The following is a 24,527-nucleotide window of genomic DNA, read 5'->3' as shown; positions in this document are numbered from 1 at the left end:
CCACAACTAGAGTTGCCAATATACCATGAAGGCCAAAGACATACCGCGGGCCGCAACCCTAACATGTCATAAATAGCATTCAAGCAGGCCAAATCTGCTTCCAGATGGGCATTTTGGTACTTGTCTTGTTTTGAAAACTGCTGATGCCACTTCAGGCATGTTCTTGCCACGAACGCTGCACACTGTCGCTTGAAGGGCTAAAGAGGCCACTTCAAAGGCTTGTTTCAGCAAGCCAGGGCTGCTGAGAGACACAATGCCCCCCTCCCCCCACCTGCCTGATGCTGCCAACACGCTCCGCCACTTCCACTGCACCCACACCTGACCACCACTGGTGCCTCCCCCCTCACCCGGTTCAATATCTCTCTTGTCTTTCCCTCCTCCCCTTGGAAGTGTTCCTGCAGGCTGCTGACAGCATTTAAAAAGAAGCAACTTACCTCTGGCTGGCATCCGAAGTGTTTCCTCTGCTGTGTGCCCCACCTTTGCAGACACAGAAAGATGTGTCAGAGGACATGGGACAAAGCAGAGGGAACACTTCCGACGCCAGCCAGAAGCAAGTTGCTTTCTTTTTTGATGCTGCTAGTAGCCTGCAGGAACACTGCTGAGGAGAGGAGGGAAAGACAAAAGAGATACTGATCTGGGCAGGGGGTGAATTTAATGCTGGTTTGCATTTGTACCACCCCATAGCAACGCTTATGGTTGAGCCAGGGGGGGATCTTGCCCCCCCCCCCCCCCCCACTCTCCCTCTCCGCGGCCCTGCAGCAAGCCTTCTAGCTTCCTTTCCTGTATGTCTTTCAGGACAATATCCCCTTCCACTGGCAAGTGGTTTTCTTTGTCACCACCATAACAAGGGTGTCCACCATAGGAAGCTGCAATTTTTCTTTCTTCTCTGGAACCAATGGGTAGAGAAGAACCATGGCTCTTCCCACTCTCAGCTCCACATCCAGTGAGACCCATTCTGCTCTTATCAGGTCCTGAATGTCTGGATGCATCGCTAAAGACTTAGAAGAACCTCTAAGTCCACTCGTGATCGACAAAGATAAATTCCTGATGCTGAAACAGAAGGCACCTCAATGGAAAGCACCACCAGTGACTGAGAAATAAGAGTACTTAGCTCCTCTTTATGAAATAACCTCCGTACTTTCGGATCATCCCCCTCTCTAACAGCTTCTTCAATGATGGCTCCTCTGCATAGACCTAAGCCACATCAGATAAGGAGGGACAAGCAGAGATAGTCTCATCTGCTCGTTCCTTGAGGTCTAAACGAGATCTCTTAAGAGCCAGAGGGACAGCGGGGCAAGAAACTGAAGCACCTTGCAGCAACTGTTCCTGTTTCAGTAAATAGGCCTGGTGTAAGAGCAATATAAACTCTGGCAAAAAGAAAGGTCCCAATGCAGCTGAATGCTCTGTCATGCCCTAAGGCTATAAAATGATAGCTGTGCTCCCGGCGTGATCAGACAGAGGCTGCTCCTCACTGCCATAGCGCCTGTTCATGCACTCTCCTGCATCAAACTATGCACCAGCCTTGTCGAGAGCCCAAAGACTCCGGTATATTAAGATGCTGCGCCAAATCTGAAGATGCGCTGCCGCCGACCATTTCTTCCACATTCCGCAAGATTCCAGGCATGCACACATTGCAACAACCCTATGACGACCGGCAGGTCCCACTGCAGGAAGCCACTCAACTGCCTCCACAGGAGTCACCATTCACCCCAACTGTCACAAGCAGAGCACAACATGTTCCAAAGGGTGAGTCAGGATCCCTCCTCTAAACAAAGTAGAATTTGCAACCCTCCAAGCAGTTCTGAATTAAACTAGTCAAACTTACCACTGCTGGCTGCTCCCCTCAAGCTCACAGTCTCCACGTCTTACCACAGATAAGAAAAGCCCAGGAATGTCCCACGCTCTCCAGCAAACCTCTTTCATTCTCCTTTTTTTTTTTTTTCTAAGGTTGATGTGCTGAAAAACAGGGGAAAGATGAAGGGAGGGAAGAAGTACATTCGCAGGGACCAGGCAGGGATCTGAAGAACTCCAGACTCAAGCCACTCGCAAAGCTCAACAGGGGACCAGCTGACCAACTGGACTAGGAGCAAATCACTCAGAATCAGAGTCTGAAAAGTGTTTCCATCCAATTGCTAGAGATAGAAAATAGCGAGGACCTGGACTGGATGTCAAGAGAGATGTCTCAGCTCAGTTTTCAGTTCTGTATCTCCACCTGCTGCTTAATGGTCAGCTATCCCACAGGTTCTGGAATAGTGGAAAACTATGTAATGGAAGATATCATTTCTAATATTTGCCCTACCATGTGAATTTTTAAAAAATATTTTGAGTCAGACATATGCTCGTTCAGTGCTACCAAGTATGACTGTTTAATCTAAGCTCTTAATAGCCAGGAAATGTGTGCTACAATTTATGTTCTGGTTCTCAGCTGTCAGAACCAAATGGCTCTGGGTAATTGGAAGGCAGGACAGTCCCCACATTATATCACTAATGGCACATATCTCCTCCACCTACATTTAACATTCAGCAGCTGCCTCTGTCAGAGGAAATCTGTGGTGTTGAAAAGACCTCCATCTTTTCCCTTCCTCCTCTGTGATCTAAGGGCAAAGTTAATGGAGTAGATGGTAATGGGTAACAGTGTCTAACCTGCCAGAAGAAAGAAAAAATAGGGTCAGATAGCAAGAGAGGTGACAGCAAGAAGCAGATGTAAGAGACACAGAGGCGCCATTCGGGCCAGGAAGTAAAGTAACAGAGAAGAGGAAAACAAATTGGATGAGAAGTAAAGGGAAGGTGAGAGAAGAGAGGGAACAGAAAGGAATAGGGAGAAGGAGGAGGTGAATGGAGATCAGAATCCTAACTTGCATGGCTAACAGCTTATAATTATTATATTGTAAGTGATCCTTTCCCCACCTCTAGAAACAGACCAAAGGTGAGCGTGTACTCTTTCTGTACTATACATATTCAGATAACCCTAGCATAGTCCCATACCTCTGCTTCCTCTCCATGATGATGTAAACCCAGATGAGTAGGTAAATCTGCATCCGGAGGAATCAAGTCTCCTTTCAAACTAAATCGAGCTTGCATCCCCTGTTGAAAAAAAAAAAAGAAATAGTTATACAATAGCACCTCAGTTCTTCAAACTGTGAGCTCCTCATCATTCATTCCCAGACTGTACTTCAAATGAGTTTCTATATACAAGGAATGTTTACATATTCTGTAACGGGTCGATATTCAAAGCGAATGAACTGGCCAGAAACGGTTCCGGGCTGGTTAAGTTGCTTGTTTAGGGTTCCAGTCATCTTTAGTAGCACTTAACAGGTTAGCGCCATTGAAAATGTTCGGTTAGTACCTATATCAAAACCAGCTATTTTGGGGGCATTCCAGGGGGAAAAGTCGGCACATGGCCAGTTAAGTGCCAATATTCAGCACTTAACCAGAGAAGGTAACCATATAAATAGGATCACATAAAATTCAGTCCTATCTTTATGCTGTGCCTCATAGCCAGTTTAAGTGCTGAATACTGCACTTAACTGGCTATGCTTTAGCTAGTTCCATAAACCCAGAAATTCAATGGTCGAAGCCTGGACAAGCACTGAATTTCTGGGTATAACGCCAGCAGCGGTCAGCAAAATGCTGTCCACCGCTGGCTGAATATCAACCCCAACAAGGACACTGAAGCAGTGTTAAAGGGAACAGACCTATGACCCAATGTAGTACTTATACAAAGGTCTTGAAGAGATGAAGGGTAACTTATGATTCAGGGTTAGATATCACTGATTCAAAGATAACTTCCAAGGGGCTAGCCTGAGAGGAAGATCATCTTCAGGAACTTGGTCTAAAGTTCTCTGAAGGAGAAAAGAAGGTAGTATTACAAAGAAACCAAACACTAAAGGCACTTGTTCAAACAGAATTTTGCATTCACAAACATTTCAAAACTGTGCCTATGGAGCCACATTAAAGTTTAAGTTAAAATTTAGAACTGAAAAATGAAAAGATCCTTGAGTTTGCTTGCATAATTTTGAAATTATGGAACTTTAGGTGAAGAATTTAAATCTTCTTAACCTTTTGAAAGAGAAAAAACATTCCACAGAAAAATATGTAAGCAAAACATTTGGAAAAAAAATGCTAGGTGGCCTGCTCTGTGTGTTGGGGGGGGGGGGGGGGAGGTATACTTAAATTATTTTTAAATACCATAGTTCCTGTTGAACTGAGCATTTGATGTATAGACTAGACAGTCTCACAGCATCATGGAAGAATTGTCTTCCTAGGGTCCTAAAACTTCTAGGAATGATGGCTGTGTCTGCCTTCTGAGAAATGCTGTAATGATATACAACATTCTTCCATCAATGCTGCTCAGAATAATTTAAGAACAGCCAATTAATATTAATTGACACTGATACTGGTTTCTTTGGATAGGAAATGAAAGATGCTTTAAAAACCTTTAAATCAGTAAATTCTAACTTAATACCTTCTGTATTTCTATATGCTTTTTCATCTGGAAATTCAAGAATACTATGGGAGGGACACAAATCACATAACTTAGCTTGATTCATTGAAAACAGCAGTAGAGGCCAAATACATTTTACACTTTCAGGCAGAAAGTGCATACAGATCAAAGTAGGATATCTCAGGTGTGGCAGGAAAAGGATATCCTGACAGACCTTTCTCATTCTACCCTGTCTGGACTGGGGTAAGTCCTTCATCCATTCAAGTTTCTCAAACTCCACAGTGTCCATGTGGATCCAGTCCCTCTGGAGTTTCACAGGGAGGTCATCTTCTGTGGGGAGAGATGAGAAAATAGAAGAAAAGGAATTGTAATTATTGGCATGATAGAGGAATGAGATGAGGTTTAAAAGTAAACATAAATGGTGCAAACCCACCATATGATTGCACCTATGGTGAGCAAAGGTGCATTCCTACATCCGATGACATCAATAGCTGCTGCTTGGTATATGCAAGACTTTTTTTTTTTTGGAGGGGGGGGTATTTTGAGACACCCATCTGCTTTCAAAATGAGTGCCATAGGCACTTTTGAGAGGACAGGAAGGTGCCTGTTTATAGATTATTTTTTGAAATGACACAATCTAAGCAACCTGTTATAAAATAACCCAGATGTTGTTTGGAAAAGAGTTTAAAAAGAACAATGGGCAGATATTGAACCCATGGGCACTGGCACTGAATATCTGGGGCCTGACTGATATTCAGATCAGGACTCAGATCTAACTGGCCAGAACTTTAACTCACTCAAAATCTGTAGAATCTCATCGTTTAGTCATTCTGTTTGAGATCCGATGAAGGGAGTGTTAACTTATGAAAATTAGTCAAAAATGTATTTTTTTTTGTGGTGACCCCCTTGGCTTCTCTTTCCCCAGACAGTTATGTCCTTGGGACAGGGAGATCAGTTAACCCTTACCTGCCTGACAGAAGTACAAGCTTCTTCTACCATTGCAAGTAGTTCACCCCACAACCCTTTAGAAAAAAGATTTGGCACAGATCATCTTGGTACACAAATGAGTGCCAAATGAGTAAGGAAAAATTCTGTTTCTTACCTGATCATTTTCTTTCCTTTAGTCCCAACAGATCAATCCAGAGACAAGTGGATTATGTACCCCTACCAGCAGGTGGAGATAGAGAGCTCTCCAGTGACTGTGAAGCAGCCTCACTTTCAGTATATTCAATACTAAAGCAGTAAGGAGACCATGAGTCCATGAATCAAACTCCTGTCTCTGCCACAAAAAAGGGAAGACCAGTGGCACAGTGGAAAAGCAACCATGATCTTCCTCCTGCATCCTCTGTCCATTGAAAGCAGTCCCTGCAATAAACTCAAATCAACTCCTGCAGTAAAATGCAAAGCAAGACCTTAAAAGGACAACCCCACACCCCCCAACGAAGGAGGAAGACTCAACCTCCAGCAACTGCTCAATCTGTGCCAGCAAATGACGGAGCAAGGCTCAGCGGCCAGCAAAGGAGCAAGGCTCAACATTCCACGAAGGAGCTATGCTCGACATCCAGCACCGAAGCAAGACCCAACAGCCAGGGATGGTGCCCAGCTCGACCGCCAGAGGCGGGACAGGTCTCGACATCCAGTGAAATAGGCATGCTTGACATGCAGCTATGGCACGCGGCTCGACCCCATAATGACGGAGCCAAGGAACAGAAGCCAGTCACCAGGAGAAGAAGAGAATCATAGATGAGCAATGTTGTACCTCCAGGAAAGAGCCAAGAAACACATCCCACGCTAGGAGACAGTGGAGGAAGCATTAGTGCGGAACCACAAAGCCCCCTAGGGGGCCTGCTCAAAGGAACTGTGTGGCCCAGACCAATTCCCAAGCCAGAGAGCAGTGCAGAGAAGGAGCTGCTCCATCCCGAGAAGATGGAGGCCAGGATCGGTCGCGATCTGCAATGCCCAACCCCTGAATGTGACTCAAGAGTGCTCCCTCTACATTCAGGGTCACGTTCTAAGAGGACCATCCAAAGGCAGAAACCACCAGGGGAAGCAAAGCCACAGTCCTCAGAAGGAGTAAGCAACTCACCAATGCAAATCACATAGGGGAGGAGAGCCTGAACCACAGAAGGCAAGCTGGCGCCCAAAAGGAACCAGCCACGCAAGGAGTAAGCAAAGGATTAGGCCAGAAGATTGTCCACCTCATCTGGCAGTATGAAAAGTGCCTAGCCTACAATGGCTGCCCAGAGACCCCCAGCCAAAAACTACACCAAAAACTAGAACTAGAAAAATCACATAGCAGCCCAAAGCCATTACAATACTCCCCAGCAGGAGAACCAATTGAGAAACTCTGCCACAAACATATAAGAGAGAAGGAAAGCAGAGCCATGGAAATGGGTCCCCTAGAAAGCCCCATGTAGGGCAAGCTAGGCAAGCCTGACAGAAGTAGGAATCAGCATCACCAAAAAACTATCTAGGAGAGAAAGGGAGACTCTCTACCAACGCTGGTCATGGAGAACCTCCCCGGGAGCGATGCCAATCGAGAACCACAGAATTAGAAAGAAAGAACTGAGAAACACCATTGGGTGGGGGGGGGGGGGGGGGGGGGAGGACCCCTAGATGGTGAAAGACCTTGAAAAATGCAACAGGAGAGAGTAAACCCTGAAAGGTACCCCAAAGGAAAAGGTAGCCCTCAGATGCACCATAAGAGGCAAAAAGAAAAAAAAATACATCAACTACAGAGGGCCGGCCAAATAGAGAGATTCAAAAGAGCCGGCAAAGTGCCAAACCAACGTCCTCGCCAGAGAAGCAGCACATTACACAAAGAGCTTGTCAAGTTAATTAAATGTTCCATCAATCAATACATTATTGAGCACCGATAGATTGACCCCTGAAGAAGGCTGTTTTAGCCGAAACACGGACCGTGTTGGGACTGAATAAAAGGTTCTTTTGGAGCATCTTACCCCTGTGTGGTGACTGATCATTTGATATTGGGTCCTTTCCACCCCATTATTGTTGTGTTCCGTCTCTGTGGAGAGTGTGAACCTCAACTGTTTTGTTTTGTTGCACCATCGACTACCCCCACATAGCAATGCCACTCTGGGAACTTTTTTTTTTTTTTTGGAGAGGCATGAGGTTCAGGATCCTTGCATCTGATGAACAGCACAGTAAGACGCCGGGGGGGGGGGGGGGGGGGGGGCTGGCACCTCCAGGTGTACCCCAACAGACTGGCAGAACCATGCCAAAACCCTAGCTAAACTAAGCCCGAGGGAACAGGCTAGGAGCAAGCACCAAACCAGAGTTGCACAGATGTCCATCCACCTGCTGAGATAGAGAGAATACTGAAAGTGAGACTGCTGCACAGTACCCTTTATGGCAGAGCTCTAGCATTCTATCTCCAGCTACTGGTAGAGGGACGTAACCCACTCATCTCTGGATTGATCTGTGGGACGAAATGGAATGAATGTATTAAAATAATTCACATTCAGTCATGTGGCATAATGCACAGCAAAGCATAACTCTAGAAGAGCTTGCCACAGTAGCAGCAGCTGTTCCCCCCACTCTCTAGGGCTGAGTGCTAAAGTACCTATTATGCAGAAATGTATTACCCCTTTACCTACTTCAGAGCCTTCAACTCTAAAATTTGTACTAAGCAATTTTCTTCTGCCAAAAGAAGTATCTGCTGCAATGAACACTAAGCATACATTGTCGTGCAGCTGCCTGGTGTGTTAAACAATATCTCTCTCTCTGTTGCCAAAGATTAACGATACTGGAAGTGGGAGAACAGCCAAGGCTGAAAGAATGGCTCCTTCACTCAGGAGCTTTATTAGCCAAACAGTAATTGATTTTTTTTTTTTTTTAGTGTAAGAAAATCCTTGATTTGAACCCACTAGGATGCTCAAGGGAGAGAGCTGCCCTTCAGCATGTCAAGACTCAAATCTCTTCAGGCCTATGGTAACCACTAAGCTCAAATATTCTAGAACAGAGAAAAGTTTTTAAAAAAGAAAACAGAAAATTAATTTTCATTAAGTCTAAGACAGGGAATACATAGCACATTTGTAGGAACAAAAAAATAGAAGTATTAAAAATAACATGCTGCGGGGGGGCATGGCATGATGGTGATCAGACGAGTTGCAGCATCTGAGCTTTCTTGCGTTTTCTTCTTTTCAATATGCCCCACACTAATAGGAAGGGGGTGGTAAAGACTGTGCCATCGCCCACAGTAGCTTCATCCCTGCTTCAATCTTTGCTCCAGAAAGCTTTAGAATATAGTGCTGCAAGATCCCAACCAAGTACACCAGTAAGGGGGCCCTTGCTTTGTCATTTGAGGAAGGAGCCTCTGACCTTGGGGCATGACATTTCTTTGTCACCCCGTGGCTATTCCACCTCCTTGTTCAGCAGCAACAAGGGTAGCAGCAACAACCAAATCCGCAGCAGAAGTCACTGTAGCAGACGTTGATAGCGGCAAGGCTTCTTCTCTGGGGATCGTACTCAGCGGAAAAACTGTGGCGCAGCTGAGGAAATTGTTGCTCCCACGGTGGTGAAACTAGAAATTCTTTGGATGGCTATCCAGAAATTGGATATTACGCTGGGAAAAGCTGCAGCAGACACCACTACACTAGTGAATAAAGTTGATAATTTGGCTCAAACAGTGGATAAAGTGAGGCAGGAAGGTTTTGATCAAATCCTACAAATGCAACTTGAGGTGAAAAATCTTAAGGCTGCTGTTGCTACTGTGATTACGGATCAGAAGTTTATTCACATAAAAATTAAGCAACTTGAGAATTTTAATAGAAGATTGAATTTGAGAGTGCTGAACTTTCCAAAAGTATTGGGTGTGACCCCTGCAGATACGTTTTAAAAGTTTCTTCTAGAGGTTTTGAAGATTCCCCCAAATCTATTCCCCTTTGAATAAAGTATACTATTTGCCTGTTGTGCCAAAAAAATGCTACAAAGGTTTAACTCATAGAAGATGAATTGAAAGTGGTTCAGCCAATTGATGGAGGAACCGATTTGAATAACATCTCTGCTATTTTGGAGGCCTCTTTTTCAGAAGAAAACGATCATGCTACCCTGATTACTAATTTTGCTTTTGAACAGGACTTAAATTCTGTAATAAGACTATTTTAGAAATGCTGGTTCTTTATTTTGTGGACAAAGTGTATGGATATAGCCTGACATGACAAAATTTACGCAGGAAACCATTTTTAGTCATGAGGGAAGAAACTAAAAGTTTGGGGGCCTCTTTCTTGCTAGCTTTTCCCTGTAAGTGTGTAGTGAAATATTTAGGTCTGAAACATGTATTCTTTTCACCTGAACATTTAAGATCTTTTCTGGACCTGAAGAGATAGCCAACAGTAGACCATCATGATTAGCTCTAAAATATAGTGGGAATTTGTTTCGGAAAGGCCTTCTCTTTAGAAATATTACTTATTGTTCTCTTTAACCTTCTTTTTCTCACTCCCCAAGTTACTTTCAATTAGTGGTCTAAGGAAGAGTTTCCTTTTTTTCCATAATGTTTTCTTCAGTTGTAATTCTTTGTTTTCTTTCGCAATTGCTGCTTCAGGAATGTGGCCAAAACACAAACAAAAGAGTCCGAGTTTGTTGGGTGCTTGCAATAAGCTTGGAGAATCTGAACATTTGGCTCTCATGAGAACTCAGAGATAAGTTGTGCTCTTCAATCTGTTCAAAATTCTGCTGCACGACTAATATTCCACCAGTGTCATTATGCTCATATTAGCCCTCTCCTCAAGTCACTTCACTGGCTTCCTATCCGTTTATGCATACAGTTCAAACTCCTCTTATTGACCTATAAGTGCATTCACTCTGCAGCTCCTCAGTACCTCTCCACTCTCATCTCTCCCTACATTCCTCCCCGGGAACTCCGTTCACTGGGTAAATCTCTCTTATCTGCATCCTTCTCCTCCACTGCTAACTCCAGACTCCGTTCCTTTTATCTTGCTGCACCATATGCCTGGAATAGACTTCCTGACCCGGTACGTCAAGCTCCATCTCTGGCCGTCTTCAAATCTAAGCTAAAAGCCCACCTTTCTGATGCTGCTTTTAACTCCTAACCCTTATTCACTTGTTCCGAACCCTTATTTTATCATCCCTACTTTAATATTCCCTTAGCTCTTGTTTGTCCTGTTTGTCTGTCCTAATTAGATTGTAAGCTCTGTCGAGCAGGGACTGTCTCTTCATGTTCAAGTGTACAGCGCAGCGTACGTCTAGTAGCGCTTTAGAAATGATAAGTAATAGTAGTAGTTTGTGGGTTTTGCTTCTGGACTTACTATGTAGTGTTGACCTTTATGCATATGGACTTTTTACAGTAACCTCAGAGTTCAGACACAAGCACATAAGCACCGCCATACTGGGAAAAGACCAAGGGTCCATCAAGCCCAGCATCCTGTCTCTGACAGTGGCCAATCCAGGCTTCAGGAACCTGGCAACTCACCCCCCCCCCCCCCCCCCCCCCCCCAAAAAAAAAAAAAAAAAAATTTAATAATGTTCAATGGACTTTTCTGTCCAAACCCTCAAACTCCGTAAGGCCAGCCGCTGCCACCACATTCTCCAGCAACGAGTTCCAGAACTACACGCTGAGTAAGGAAAAACTTCCTCCTATTTGTTTTAAATCTACCATATTCTAGCTTCATCGTGTCCCCTGGTTCTACTATTGTTTGAAAGTGTAAACAAATGCTTCACATCTGTCCGCTCTACTCCACTCATTATTTTGTAGACTTCTATCATATCACCCCTCAGCCGCCTTTTCATGTCCTGCAATGTGGAGTTTGGGGAGTTTTTTTGTGCCTTCTGGCTTTTTTCTCCACTATAGCACTTGTCAGTGACCTATAATTGTTTGCTGTAGCCCCTCATTTGGAACTTGTGTTCTGTGTTGGGGGTGTTTAGCTCCGATGCACTGTGCAGTTGGCTACCTGGTTCTTGCGGTCTTATTCTCCATTGTTTTTCTGACGTTTTCAGCAGGATTCCTTTTAATTTATTTATTATTGTGGCACAATGGATGCAAGATAGCAGATGGTGTAAGAATAAAAAAGTGAGGTCATGACATAGAGAAACACAAACCTGGAGAATAAAAAAAACAGTGGCAATCTAAGGGCATAATCCTATAAACAGGTGCCTCCATTTAGGTCCCCCATATGAGCCTATTCTCTAACAGAACCTGAGCAACTAGATTCTGTTTAGAAAACAAGCATAAAATGGTACCAATACGCCTAACGCTCAACAGCCCACACTTAGACCACCCATAGAGCTTGCCTAAGTACTAACTCTAAATGCAGCAGGCACCTGCATAACTTACAGTATCATCTAGTTTATAGCTCTTTAAGTGTGCAAATTCCTTAGCAAAGCATTAAGAGAAGAACAGCTGCAAACTGTGGTCATTGGCACCTCAAGCTGAGCGTAAATCAATATGCATTAACTGTTGGCAACTCAGGAACTGCCCAAGGGAGGCTTCATCTTAGAGAGTGCACTGTGGAGGAAAGACTATCCACAAGTACATATATGCAAGAATAAAACTAACAAGTCTACCTTTGCACAAGTTCCTGCAGATTTCTTATGGTCCCTACTTTTCATGAGAATCTCTCTCTCTTTTCACTGGGCTTTTTTAATCCTTAGCAGATTCACAGTATGCAAGTTTACTTCAGATATCCAAGTACCGAATTAAAGATTCCTGTATTCTGCTACAAATTCTATAATGTAGATAATCCAAAGCTCAAACAGATATAGAAGCTGGAAAATGCTTTGCTATGCGGTCACTATTATAAGGACAATAAAAAAATAAACTCATTTTTTGATTTTTACTGTTGGGAACACAAAATAAAAGTCATTAATCACTTGGCTATTGATACCCCAGTATCAATATGGATTTTTTTCTTCACTTTTAATATCACAAAAGATTTTATGAATATTAGGGGATGCATAGCCTAAGAAACAACAGGAAAACTGGACTTGAGATATATTCAAAGAAGGCAGCAAAAATACAAAGAATGGCTAAAACAAAAAATCCATTCAGTGGTGTAAGTTCAAAAGTGGAGCTCTCAAGCACTCTCCATAGTGAGGGAGGGGATCGGGAGGCACTGTCCTCTTCCCTCCAGGCTTTATGTTTTTAGGAGGGCAAAGCACAGCAATACTGTACTTACCTTTAAACAGTGCTGAGTACTGCTTTATGACATCTATCCTTTTTTTTTTTTTAATTTGTAGAAGTCTTTATTAATGTTCATGAAAGACATTCCAAATTCAAAACACACAAGGCCATCAAACTTGCTTCCCACTTGGGCAAAGATTTACGGCGTATGGCCCAAAGCCTCTCCATCTCACAAACATGCCAGAGCTTGTTTAACCACCGTACCAAAGAAGGAACCTGGGGAGATTTCCAATAAGCGGCCAGGATGACCCTAGTGGCCGATATAGCATGCCGCACAAATAAGGACTGGGAAGTAGTTAAGTCTATGCTGGATAGCTTTCCAAAATGCCTGCGCCTTAACACAGGACCACCAAAGATGGCCCATAGTCCCCTTCTGTCCACAGTCCCTCCAGCATAACAGAGATACCTTTGGGAACATATGGTGAAGGCGCGCCGGGGTCAAGTACCACCTATATAACACTTTAACCGCATTTTCCTTAAAGGGAACAGAGATAGAGATCCTAGACAAAGCGTATTCCATAAAGTTCCACTCATCATCACCCAATGTCATTCCCAATTCCTGATGCCAGCACAAACAGTGCTCAACAGGGGGCAGTTGATAGGTGTATAAGCAGGTAATAAGACCCCCGTTCCCTCAGAGTCCTCACTCAAGTCTTGTAAACAGGAATCGTCTCGAATAACCCTTGCCTTTATATCAACAGCTGAAAGAAAGTGTTTAACTTGAGTAAATGCATATAAATCTTTAGGAGAAATTGCATAGGTATCAGCCAAAGTATTTAGTGAAATAAAAGTATCTTCATCAAAAAACTGACCCCATGTCTCAAGACCAGCAGAAAACCAATTTGAAAATGGCCCCGGCTCGAGACCTGGTGGGAAGAGAGGGTTATTTGTCACTGGTGTAAGTTTGGAGAGGACCCGGTCAGGCTTGGCAAACAAACTGTCCCAATAATAAAAACTTGTCAAAACCGACGGACAGACATGTCCACCCAAAGAGCGGAGTCGACGAGGGAGCCACATGGATGAACGCAAAGGATACGCCCCAACCAATGCCTGCTCCAACACAATCCAGCGCTTTTGAGAGCTTGCATGCAACCACTCAACAGCCACCCGAGCCTGAGCAGCTTTATAATACCAATACACATTCAGAACACCCAGCCCGCCCTTTTCTGATCTTGATACAGCAACGTTCTAGAGAGCCGAGGTCTCTTGTTAGACCAGATAAAACGAAGAAAGACGCCTTTGAGCCAACGTGAAGGCTCATAAGTCCTGGAAAATCTGTACTTTAGCTTCGTTACAGTCCACGTATGGCATCTGACGAGCCCTTAGTAACAAACGCTCTCATGCAGCTGAGGAGACAAATTTGGCAATATTATCTCGCGGGCTATTCTCCAAAGGCTTTCCAAGAGCCTGATGTGCTCTAATCTCAATTGGTGCCTCTGACGAATCCAAGTCCAATAATTTAGCACATAGGACCCGCACTACAGTCAGGACGTCCTCTGCATCCCCACATTCTGGAACACCCCTGAAGCACAGATTGCATCTTCTCCCTCGATTCTCCAAATCATCAACTTTAAATTGCAACTCAGAATATTGGTCGGAAACCAAGTCCACCTTCAAGGTAAGGTCAGAAAACTGCATGGCCTGTTCCTCCACTCGACACTCCAAATCCTCCACCCAGCCACCCAACTCCTTCAGGTCTGAACTTAAAAGCTCCATCTTCTCAAGAATTTCGTTCTTGGAGGATTTAATTTCTTCTCGTATGGCTTGAAGAGATTTAATTAAACCTCTCAGTATCTCCCGTGTTCCCAATACAGAGCACAACTCCAACTGTGATACCTCAGATTCCGAATCCGAGTGCGAGTGAGCGGTGACACATGGTGCCGCAGGCCTTTGATGGAGTTCTTAGCCGCCTGACGATCAGAGTCCTTACGGGATTGCGACATGGACTTACTCATGATTTCTGCAAATTTTTCTTTCACCTCTACCACAAATAAGGGCAAAATTAAACAGGACGAGTGCTCATAAAGCCTTCAAAGAAAGGAGGCACCGGGAGCGTTCAGGCAGCCATTCGGCACCCTGACGTCACTTCCTCATCTGACATTTATCATTAATTAAATGATTCCACCCAGCAGCCAGAGAAGCACTTAAGTGCACCATATCCTGCTGTCAAGGCCAAGTCTCACAATAAGAACCATGAAATCATGTGAGATTTGGGCCTGGCAGTGGCAAATGATGCACTTTAGTGCTTCTCCAGGTGTCAGGTGGGGTTGAGTAGTATAACTAAAAAAAGATGCGAGGAGGAGGTGTAGCATGGCACTGCAATACTGTTCATGTGCTCTGCCTCTTTTTGTGCAGTGTGGGAATCACAACACTGGATCCATTTTAGGTGTGATTCAAAATATATAAAATACAAAAAGAACTGAAACTTTCAATTTACCTATTGGTCAACCCAGAGTACTAGTATCTACTCAACTTTTCTCCAGAGCACTTTTCAACCCTTTCCTGGAGGCAAACCAATCCAGTCGGGATTTCAGGGTTACTGAAATGAACAGGCATAAGATAAATTTGCACATATTGGAAACATATCTAATCTATCTGATGAATATTCATTGCAGTAAACCCGAAAACCCGACTGGACAGGTGTGCCTCCTGAACTAAGAAGCACTGCCTGAGCAGTCAGAAAGCATGAAGATTATTCCACAAAGAAACAAGACCAGGGCTGCATGGGACAGAGAAGGTATTATGCTAGAATTCTACTTCATAGATTTTCTTCTCTCTCACCTGTGAACTCCATTGTTTTCTCCTCTAGCTGTTGCTCTCCCTTCCCTGATCCATCCATGTCAAGCACCTCTTTGGAAGGTTCTGCCCAAACATTTTGTGGTTCTGTTCTCATCAAAGCAGTTTGACTCTGTTTGCACATCTCTTTAATACCTCCCTTAGATCTCTGTGACTTCAGGAAAGAGACCAAGCTAGGTTCTGAGGGTAAGAAAGAGCACAACTTGAAACAGCATCACACTTCTTTCTAGTTAGGATAGTAATAGTTAATTGCCAAGTCTTCTACTCTGTGCCACCTCCACTCTTCCCAAATCTCACATATAAATTAAAGCTACCCTCTACCTTTTAAGGGTACTTTTCCAAAACTCACAGTGTCCATTTATTTTTGTCAGTTTTGAGCTATGCGATTAATTTCGTTCATCAAGGCAAGATTCATTTACTTTAACTTATTCCTGTGCCAAAACTCACCAAGTCAATGAGTTTTGGCACAGGAATAAGCTACAGTAAATAAATCTTGCCTTGATGAACAAAATTAATCTCATAGCTCAAAACTAACCAAAAAAATGGACCGAGTGAGTTTTGGAAAAGTGTTCTTCATTTGTTTCTTTATCTGTGCCCACTGCAGTTACAGACTAGAACTACATCCACAGCATTTTATACATGCCGACACTCATTTCATGTGCAGGAAGCTAGTCAAACAAGGTGATAATTATATGTGGCAGTCTTTTCTGTCTTCGTCCTATCTCACATTTCTAAATAGAACTTATCCTTGCCTATGTAGGAAGTGACAGTTCATACCAAGCTGCGTCAGCAGTTTCTCCTGTTCATAAAGGATCTTCTCCTGAGACATGGAGCGCAGTTTCTCCAGATTCTCCTCATGAATCCTTTGCGCTTCCATCTCTCCCTCTGATCCTCGAAGGCCCTCTCCAGTAATAAGGCAAGGGCCATAGCTGTCTGCGATTTCCTTGGAATCATCTGCAAAATCCAAAACAACTTATATTAATGCTAAGTAAATGGCATTCTGCTTATTCACTGTATCAAATGCTCAAAAGTGACTTCTAACACAAAACGCAACAGACAGATCATACATATAGAAGACCAGGTTTCAAATCCCACAGACACTCCTTTTGGCCTTGGGCAAGCCATTTAACCTTCCACTGTCTCAGGTATAAACTCAGACCCTAAGTCCTCCAAAGACATGGAAATACCTAATGCGTCTGAAAGTAACCTGCCTTCAACTATCACCAGAAAGATGCAAGCTAAATTCATTTCTACTTTAAGGTCATTAAAGAACCCATGCAAAAGATGGGGCAGTCTATTAGTTTCTTCCTCACTTACCATGTAGTCTCATAGCCAGTTAGGCTGAAAGAAAGACAAGGCACCCCTCATTTCTATACTGCAGCCCAACAGCTCTCTCCATGCAGCAGTCCAGAAGGGTGAAAAGGAACTAAGCTACAAAAGTAGTCAATTACATGAACAAAAGAAAGAAAACATGGCAATCCAGCACCAGATTCCAAGTATACTGTATCTTCTCATTTCTTCCACAAAAATCTGTTGTGAAAAAAGCTAAAATAAATCTATAGCTGCCTGAATATACCCCTGAGGTGGCTATATTCCAACACGTATGTTTTAATGCAATTTTCTAAGAATAAAAAGGCTTAAAATGAAGGTATGGGCTATGCCTCTCTACCCAGCACACTGAGATAGGGCACAGCTCATATTCTTTTGTTCCCTATGAAAGGCACATGCAGCCTTCTTCTCATCAGTATTTCTGTAACAGATCAAACAGACCTTCCCCAAATTTGCTATACAGGTGGGGAGGGAAAAGGAACTGTCCCTAGAACTGGACTACCACCAAACTTTACCACGTACTCTTCCATTGAAGGTTTATCCCGAATTTTATAAATATTGTAAACCACCCAGGTAGCTTCCCCGATTGGTAGTATATCAAAAAACAACAAAAACTTTAAACCAGGCACAATTCTAGAGTGGTCTGGTAGGATTCAAGGAAAGAAAATTAGCAGATAAGGCCAAAGATCAAATTTCTCCTTCCTTATTATCCAACAAACTAGTTCAGATTTATGAGATGTAACAAAACATACCCTATTGTATTGTACCCTATTGTAGAAGTGTATAAAATAATGAGTGGAATGGATCGGGTGGACGTGAAGCGACTGTTCACGCTATCCAAAAATACTAGGACTAGAGGGCATGAGTTGAAGCTACAGTGTGGTAAATTTAAAACGAATCGGAGAAAATTTTTCTTCACCCAACGTGTAATTAAACTCTGGAATTCGTTGCCGGAGAACGTGGTACGGGCGGTTAGCTTGACGGAGTTTAAAAAGGGGTTAGATAGATTCCTAAAGGACAAGTCCATAGACCGCTATTAAATGGACTTGGAAAAATTCCGCATTTTTAGGTATAACTTGTCTGGAATGTTTTTACGTTTGGGGAGCGTGCCAGGTGCCCTTGACCTGGATTGGCCACTGTCGGTGACAGGATGCTGGGCTAGATGGACCTTTGGTCTTTCCCAGTATGGCACTACTTATGTACTTATGTACTTATGTACTTATGTACTTGGGGCTCCAATATCAAAGCCATCTCTGGTTAGGAAATCCAGTCAATAATGTTTCACAAAAAAAAAAAATGCAGAGGACCAAAGCTCAAAAGGGAGCAAATCCTTGCTCCCCACACTAGGCCTCAAAAACCCTCCAAATTCTAGTACAAGCCAAAGAAGTAGATCTCTTATTCACCTACAATAGTGTCATGATTGTAGGGCTACTTCTACAATTACCTAAACTCAAAGTGGAAGCAGGCAATTAGGGGACGAATACTCTTAGTACAAAAGATGGAAAGATATGAAAGGTAACTCTGGAGTTTAGATTAGGTATAATGAGACATCCCACTAATTACAGTCCCTCCTTTGATACTACCCTCCAGTAGTCTCTGAAATTTCACTCTCCTAGATCTTTTACCAACTTCTCCAGATCCATCCAAAAAAGGAGCTTCCACTGAAAGGGTAGACTGTGCAGGTGGGTTGTTAAGGTGACATCTGCCACCTAATTGTGCAACCAAACAGATGTCTGGCTGATATCACCACCGCCAAACCTCATGCAGAGGTCCTAATTAAATCATAAAGGGCATTCATATGCCAATCCAGTTTCAGCTAAATGGTCTCTTCAGGCTCCAGCAACCTATCCTTTGATGGCCCTGTGGGCAGCCACTAACCCAAAAGCAAGGAAGCTCTGGACATATACCCACTGAAGACTGCAGTTTGCAAGGCCAAAACCACCATCTCAAATGCCTGCCTCAGCAATTACTCAATCTTCAAATCTTGAATATCCCCAAGCATGATGACACATTCTACCAGAATAGTGGTCTTCTTAGTTACTGCTGTGACCAGCACATCGACCTTGGGTATTCTCAGTCTCTCTCTCTCTTTCTTCAGGAACTAAGGGGTATAAATTTCCCCACAGTCACCCACTCTAAGGTTGGCTTCCAGAGTATCCCATTCTGTCAAAATTAAAGCTCTGATCACCTGATGGACAAGAAAGGGCTTTGTGGGCTTTCAAAGGGCCTCCAGAATAGGGTACCTGAGTATCCAAACCCTATACTGAGTGCCTCCAACACCAAAGTAATCAGACAGGTGCTCTTCTCTCTAGAAGAAATATACTACAGAGGGGTTAGTTCCTTCTCCAGTGAGGACTGCATCTTCCTCCAGAACCTCTCTGGCCAAACCCTCTGAGTTTCTCACAGTCCTTGAGCTTCAGTGCTTGGAATCTAGAACAGAGGCTACTAATTGGTCATCCCAGTCTTCTTGGGCATCCAAGTGCAGCCTCTTGGATGACCCATGGTCCACTGGGGACTGAGATGAGGCTCCAAGTCAACAAGTCTAAGAGAAGGAGGAAAATCCCTAACCCTGCTTCAAGCAGAAAGCCTTAAGAAGCAAAACAAACTCCAGGGGGAAAAAAATCTCACTAGAAGCATTTCTCCCAAGAACCCCCTCCACCCCACCAACAATTCCAGCTTTGGATGCTGCTTATCTACACCCCATTACCCCCATGACCCCTCGTGTCGGGGGGGGAATCCAAGGAGGCCAGGATCACTTGGCTCCCCACTGACAAAATGACTGCTGCTGCCACACAGATTCTTTTTATCACATTTTCCCTCAGGATCAAAGCAACTCAAGGCAGTTAAATTTGATATTCATTTTAGAAACACAAGGTGCACAGGAGGAAGCACAAGGCCCCAAGCCCACACATTAAGAGCATGATTTAAAACTTTCCACAAGAGCAGCCATGCAGACCCTCTCTTGCTGGAACAACCACTGACGCTGCCTGCAATTCTGTCCCTGAACAGCTGAGTCCCACTGCCAGTAACACCCTACCTATAGTACCTCGGCTCTCTCTAAATGCCACCTTTCTTTCTTTTGTTTAAATTAATTACAGCCCAAGAGAGGAAAGGTAGCAATGCTCAAGCATAGAAGGCACGCTCCAGGCAGACTGCTGGACCTGAACTCTTCCAGGTTATCACTTTCAGCTCCACAGACAGGCTCCAAGAAAGAATCAAGCACTGTTCCCCCCCCCCCCCCCCCCCGCCCTTACATACACCCACACACACAGTCCACACTCAACTGGTGCCCAGTTCCCCAACTGGGCCCCAGGAACAACAGAATACTAGACTGCAGCTGCATGAATAACCCCTCTACCATGTGCCGGAGCCAGAGAATACTGAGAAGCAGCAGGCTGCACAGTGCCCATCATAGGGCAGAGCTCACACACTTTTGTTTTCTGTCTCTTTCTACCAGTAGAGGGGCAAAACCCATATGTCTGACTTGGTGTGGTGAAGGAATAAGATTTTTTTTTTTTTTAAATGCTTGGCACAGTTTCTAAACCCGACTCTGGTGTGCAAGTTTCGTAACTGTGTGACTTACCTTGACCATTGCTCTTAAATGGAACATCCTGTGCTAATGTAAGGGCACAGCTGTTATCTGGAACTACTCCTGCAGTCTGCTGACTGGTTCCAACAGCAGGCTGGGATATTACTGCATCCCAAGTTGCTCTCTTAGCAGCTACTAGCTGTGCAAAGATGCTTCTTCCACACTTTGTTTTCTCCTGCAGGAGTGGGAAGGAGAAAGACAGCATGAACACAAGACATTTAGGGGGCAATTCTATAACAGGGCAACTTCAGTTAGCCACTCTGATAATGTCCAAGAGCAGCATATTCTATAAAGACACATGCAGGCTCATTTTCGAAAGAGGACACCCATCTTTCGACACAAATCGGAAGATGGGCGTCCTTCTCACAGGGTCGCCCAAATCAGTATAATCGAAAGTTGATTTTGGGCGTCCCCAACTGCTTTCCGTCACAGGGACGACCAAACTTCATGGGGGCGTGTCGGAGGCATAGCGAAGGCGGGACTTGGGCGTGCCTAACACATGGACGTCCTCGACCCATAATGGAAAAAAAAGGGCGTCCCTGATGAGCACTTGGACGACTTTACCTGGGCCTGTTTTTCTTATGACCAAGGCACAAAAAGGTGCCCGAACTGACCAGATGACCACCGGAGAGAATCGGGGATGACCTCCTCCCACCCTCAAAAAACATCTTTACAAATATTTTGTGCCAGCCTCTATGCCAGCCTCAAATGTCATACTCAGGTCCATCACAGCAGTATGCAGGTCCCTGGAGCAGTTTTATTGGGTGCAGTGCACTTCAGGCAGGTGGACCCAGGCTCATCCCCCCTACCTGTTACACTTGTGGTGGTAAATGTGAGCCCTCCAAAACCCACCACAAACCCACTGTACCCACATCTAGGTGCCCCCCTTCACCTGTAAGGGCTAAGGTAGTGGTGTACAGTTGTGGGTAGTGGGTTTTTTTTTTTGGGGGGGGGGCTCAGCACACAAGGTAAGGGAGCTTTGTACCTGGGAACAATTTAGGAAGTCCACTGCAGTGTCCCTTAGGGTGCCCGGTTAGTGTCCTGGCATGTGAGGGGGACCAGTGCACTGCAAATGCTGGCGCCTCCCACGACCAAAGGGCTTGCATATGGTCATTTCTGAGATGGGTGTCCTTGGTTTCCATTATCGCCGAAAATCAGAAACGACCAAGTCTAGGGATGACCATCTCTAAGGATGACCTAAATTTCAAGATTTGGGCGTCCCCGACTATATTATCGAAACGAAAGATGGACGTACATCTTATTTCGATAATACGGGTTTCCCCGCCCCTCCATCAGGACATTTTGCGAGGACGTCCTCAGCACAACTTGGGCATCCCTTTCGATTATGCCCCTCATGGGTGCATAATCTGCATAAATCTGCTCTTGGCCTTGCCTAACCTTTGACACCTTAAGTTACACTAGCCAAAAACCTAGCATAACTGCAGGCACCTAAATGTGGCAAGGGTGCGCATAACTAGCAAAACATATAAATGAGAACACAGCCATGTCCCTCCCATGCTTATACCCTTTGCAATTATGTGCTAGAGAACTTACACAACCCCACAGTGCTTATGCACATAAGGAGAAATTGGGTCTGATTTTCATTACTCCTTCCCACTATTCCAGAATCTGTGCAATAGTTGTGTCCATCAACCAGCAGCAAAACTGAAAACTGAACTGAAACATTTCTCTTGGCATCCAGTCCAACTCCTCAGTATTTACCTAGAGGAGCAGTAAGGAGAAACTCAAAATAAACACAACCACCTTAAACAACTCGATAATCTACCACTAACCAGATGAACAAACATGTGGATCTCTATTATCTCTGGACAACCTGTAGAGAACAAGATATATGCAAGAAGCACCATGCAAAGTGATGTTGTTATTTGACCCATTACTTTGCATCAACTAAATATCTCAGAAACCTCAGATGGGCCTCTGGAATAGTGGGAGGACTAATGGGAAGAGAATTACCAGGTAAGACCTAAATTTCACAGCTTCCCACTATTCCAGAATCTGTAGGATGTTCAAAAGCAATCCCTAATGTGGGTGGGATCCTGGCGCTGCCCCTGTCCTGAGGACCCAAGTCCCAAAACTGGCTTCCGAGTGCGTCGCAAAGTCTACCTGTAGGGCTTGACAATGATATGCAGTGTCAACCATATAGCCACCTGCAAATATCTGCTGGAAACAGTAAGGTAGTCTCTGCCCAGGATATCACTGTACACCTTGTATAAAAAGCCCGCAAGGCCTGAGAAGCCTACTTCACTGCAAGAAAAAATAAGCTGACCTGATAGTCTCCTTCAGCCATCAAAATTGTGAGCTTGGAAGCCATGAGGCCAAGCCTCTGTTTACCAAAAGGAGAAACATCTGTTTAATTAGTGAACATCGTTCATGACTTCCAGATATCTAAATGAGGACGCTAGGAACATCGAGAAGCTTCAAGGAAAAATACTAAGCCTCTTCTTCCTCTCTGCGAAAAGGTGGAAGCTCCACACATCGGATGAGAGGAAATGCTAATACCACTTTAGGAAGAAAGGAACCGTGTGCAGGGAGACCCCACATTCTGAAAAACAAAGCAAGGGATCCAGATAAGAAAGAGCCTGAAGCTGCAAAACCTAATGTGCTGACGCAACACTCACCAAGAACTAGAGAATGATGTGGGGGCAAAATTTGCCCCCATGAGCTCTGGCCCTATCCTGCCCCATCCGCATGAACTCTGTCGGATCCCATCTGCACAAGCCTCGTTCTGATTTTATATTTAAATAATTTTATTAAAGTATAAAAAGAAACATTCTGTACAACTGTCATTTTATAAATCACAAACAATAAGAAGGGTCAACAAAATCCCTGTCTCCCCTCACAAATATCCCCTCCACTATCAAGAAAACTGAAAAAGTCAAATTATTACAGAACGCTACATAAAAAATTCATGCTAACAAAATACCTCGGTCACACACACACACAGAGAACACAAATGCCAAATACATAATAGCTGACCAAAAATGATAAACGTATATTAACATAAAACCACAAGATGCCAAACCACAGAAATAGAAAGAGACATTTCCTTCTATAATGTGCAAAACATAAAGATCACACATGCCAGAGATGGTGTAAGGGAGGTGCAACTAGGACATCTGTCCCCAGGCCAGAGAAAGCCCTAAGCCTATCCCTATCCCCTCCACCTATGTCCAGCATCACTCCTGTGTGTCCCTATGCCCCCCCCCCCCAAGTCCAGCATCTCCCTTCTGCGTTCCTATTCTCTCCGATATCTAACATCTTCCCTCTGTGTCCATATACCCCTCTCCCGTGTCTGGCTTTGCCCCTCTGTGTCCCTTCCCCTCCCTTCCTCCCCTGCAGGTCCAGCACCTCTCTCCCTTCCCTCCAGCCCTACCCCCCCCCCCCATAGGTCCAGCAGCTCTCTCTCCCTTCCCTGTATCCAGCCCTCCCTCCCCCCAATGGTCCAGCACCTTTCTCCCTTCTCTCCAGCTCCCCCTTTCGGTCTAGCAGCCCCCTCCCTTTCCATGGGTCCAATCCAGCAACCCCCTCCCGCATTTCCAGTGCCCCCCTCTCTGTGGGTCCCTATAACCAGTCCCTCCAAATGACACACTGATTACAATTTATAGCAAATTACTACTCTACCTATGAAAATTTATTCCGTTATTATACTTCCTCTGTGTGTACATCCGTATCCTGTACAAGCCAGCATGTTTGAAAATAAAAATGGGATCAAATAAAAATGGTACCAACAATAAAGAACGAGAACATGGAAGAAGCAGTTCACAGGATTGGTTGATTTGTTTTGAGGCTCCCTGCTCCCTGTCGCCGCAGTCAAGTATCTGATCTCTCCCTCCTTTCGGGTCCGGCTGGCTATCTCTCCCGTTTCCAGCAGTGAGCCACAGCGTGGGCAGCGCTGAAAATAGCTGCTTCCGGCTGCCCCAGTCCATCTCGCAGCTTCGTACCATTCACAGGAAGTTGAAAAGGCAGGATGAAGCAGCAACGGGACCAGAACAGCCAGAAGTAACTGTCTTTAGCGATGCCTGCTGGAAACAGGGAGGAGAGATAGCCTGCCAGGCCCGAAGGAAGGGAGGGAGAGCTCAGCTGCCTGTGGGGACAGGGAGCACAGGGAACCTTAGGAAGCAAAAAAAAAAAAACCACCTGGCTAGCCACTATTGTTGGAGGGAGGGCCTGAGACAAAAATGGGAGATCCT

At 44.5% G+C, this 24,527-nt stretch overlaps 1 protein-coding gene across 7 annotated transcripts in view; it reads right to left on the bottom strand.

Annotated features, from left to right (window-relative positions):
* RPAP1 (RNA polymerase II associated protein 1) overlaps positions 1-24,527 on the bottom strand; it is a 118,782-nt gene that overhangs the window by 73,161 nt on the left and 21,094 nt on the right. For all 7 annotated transcript variants that reach the window (XR_003943311.1, XM_030214101.1, XM_030214100.1 and 4 more), the window contains exons 5-9: positions 20,311-20,491; positions 16,176-16,352; positions 15,384-15,578; positions 4,659-4,774; positions 2,986-3,084 (exon numbers count right to left, since the gene is read on the bottom strand). Coding sequence is in view for 6 of the 7 variants with exons in the window: in XM_030214101.1 (XP_030069961.1) it covers positions 2,986-3,084; positions 4,659-4,774; positions 15,384-15,578; positions 16,176-16,352; positions 20,311-20,491 (768 nt within the window). In the remaining variant the exon portion in view is untranslated. The remainder of the gene's footprint in view (positions 1-2,985; positions 3,085-4,658; positions 4,775-15,383; positions 15,579-16,175; positions 16,353-20,310; positions 20,492-24,527) is intronic.

The sequence above is a fragment of the Microcaecilia unicolor genome, chromosome 9 (genome assembly GCF_901765095.1).
Source record: "Microcaecilia unicolor chromosome 9, aMicUni1.1, whole genome shotgun sequence".
Lineage (NCBI taxonomy): Eukaryota > Metazoa > Chordata > Amphibia > Gymnophiona > Siphonopidae > Microcaecilia > Microcaecilia unicolor.
This window is presented reverse-complemented; position numbering and strand designations above follow the sequence as displayed.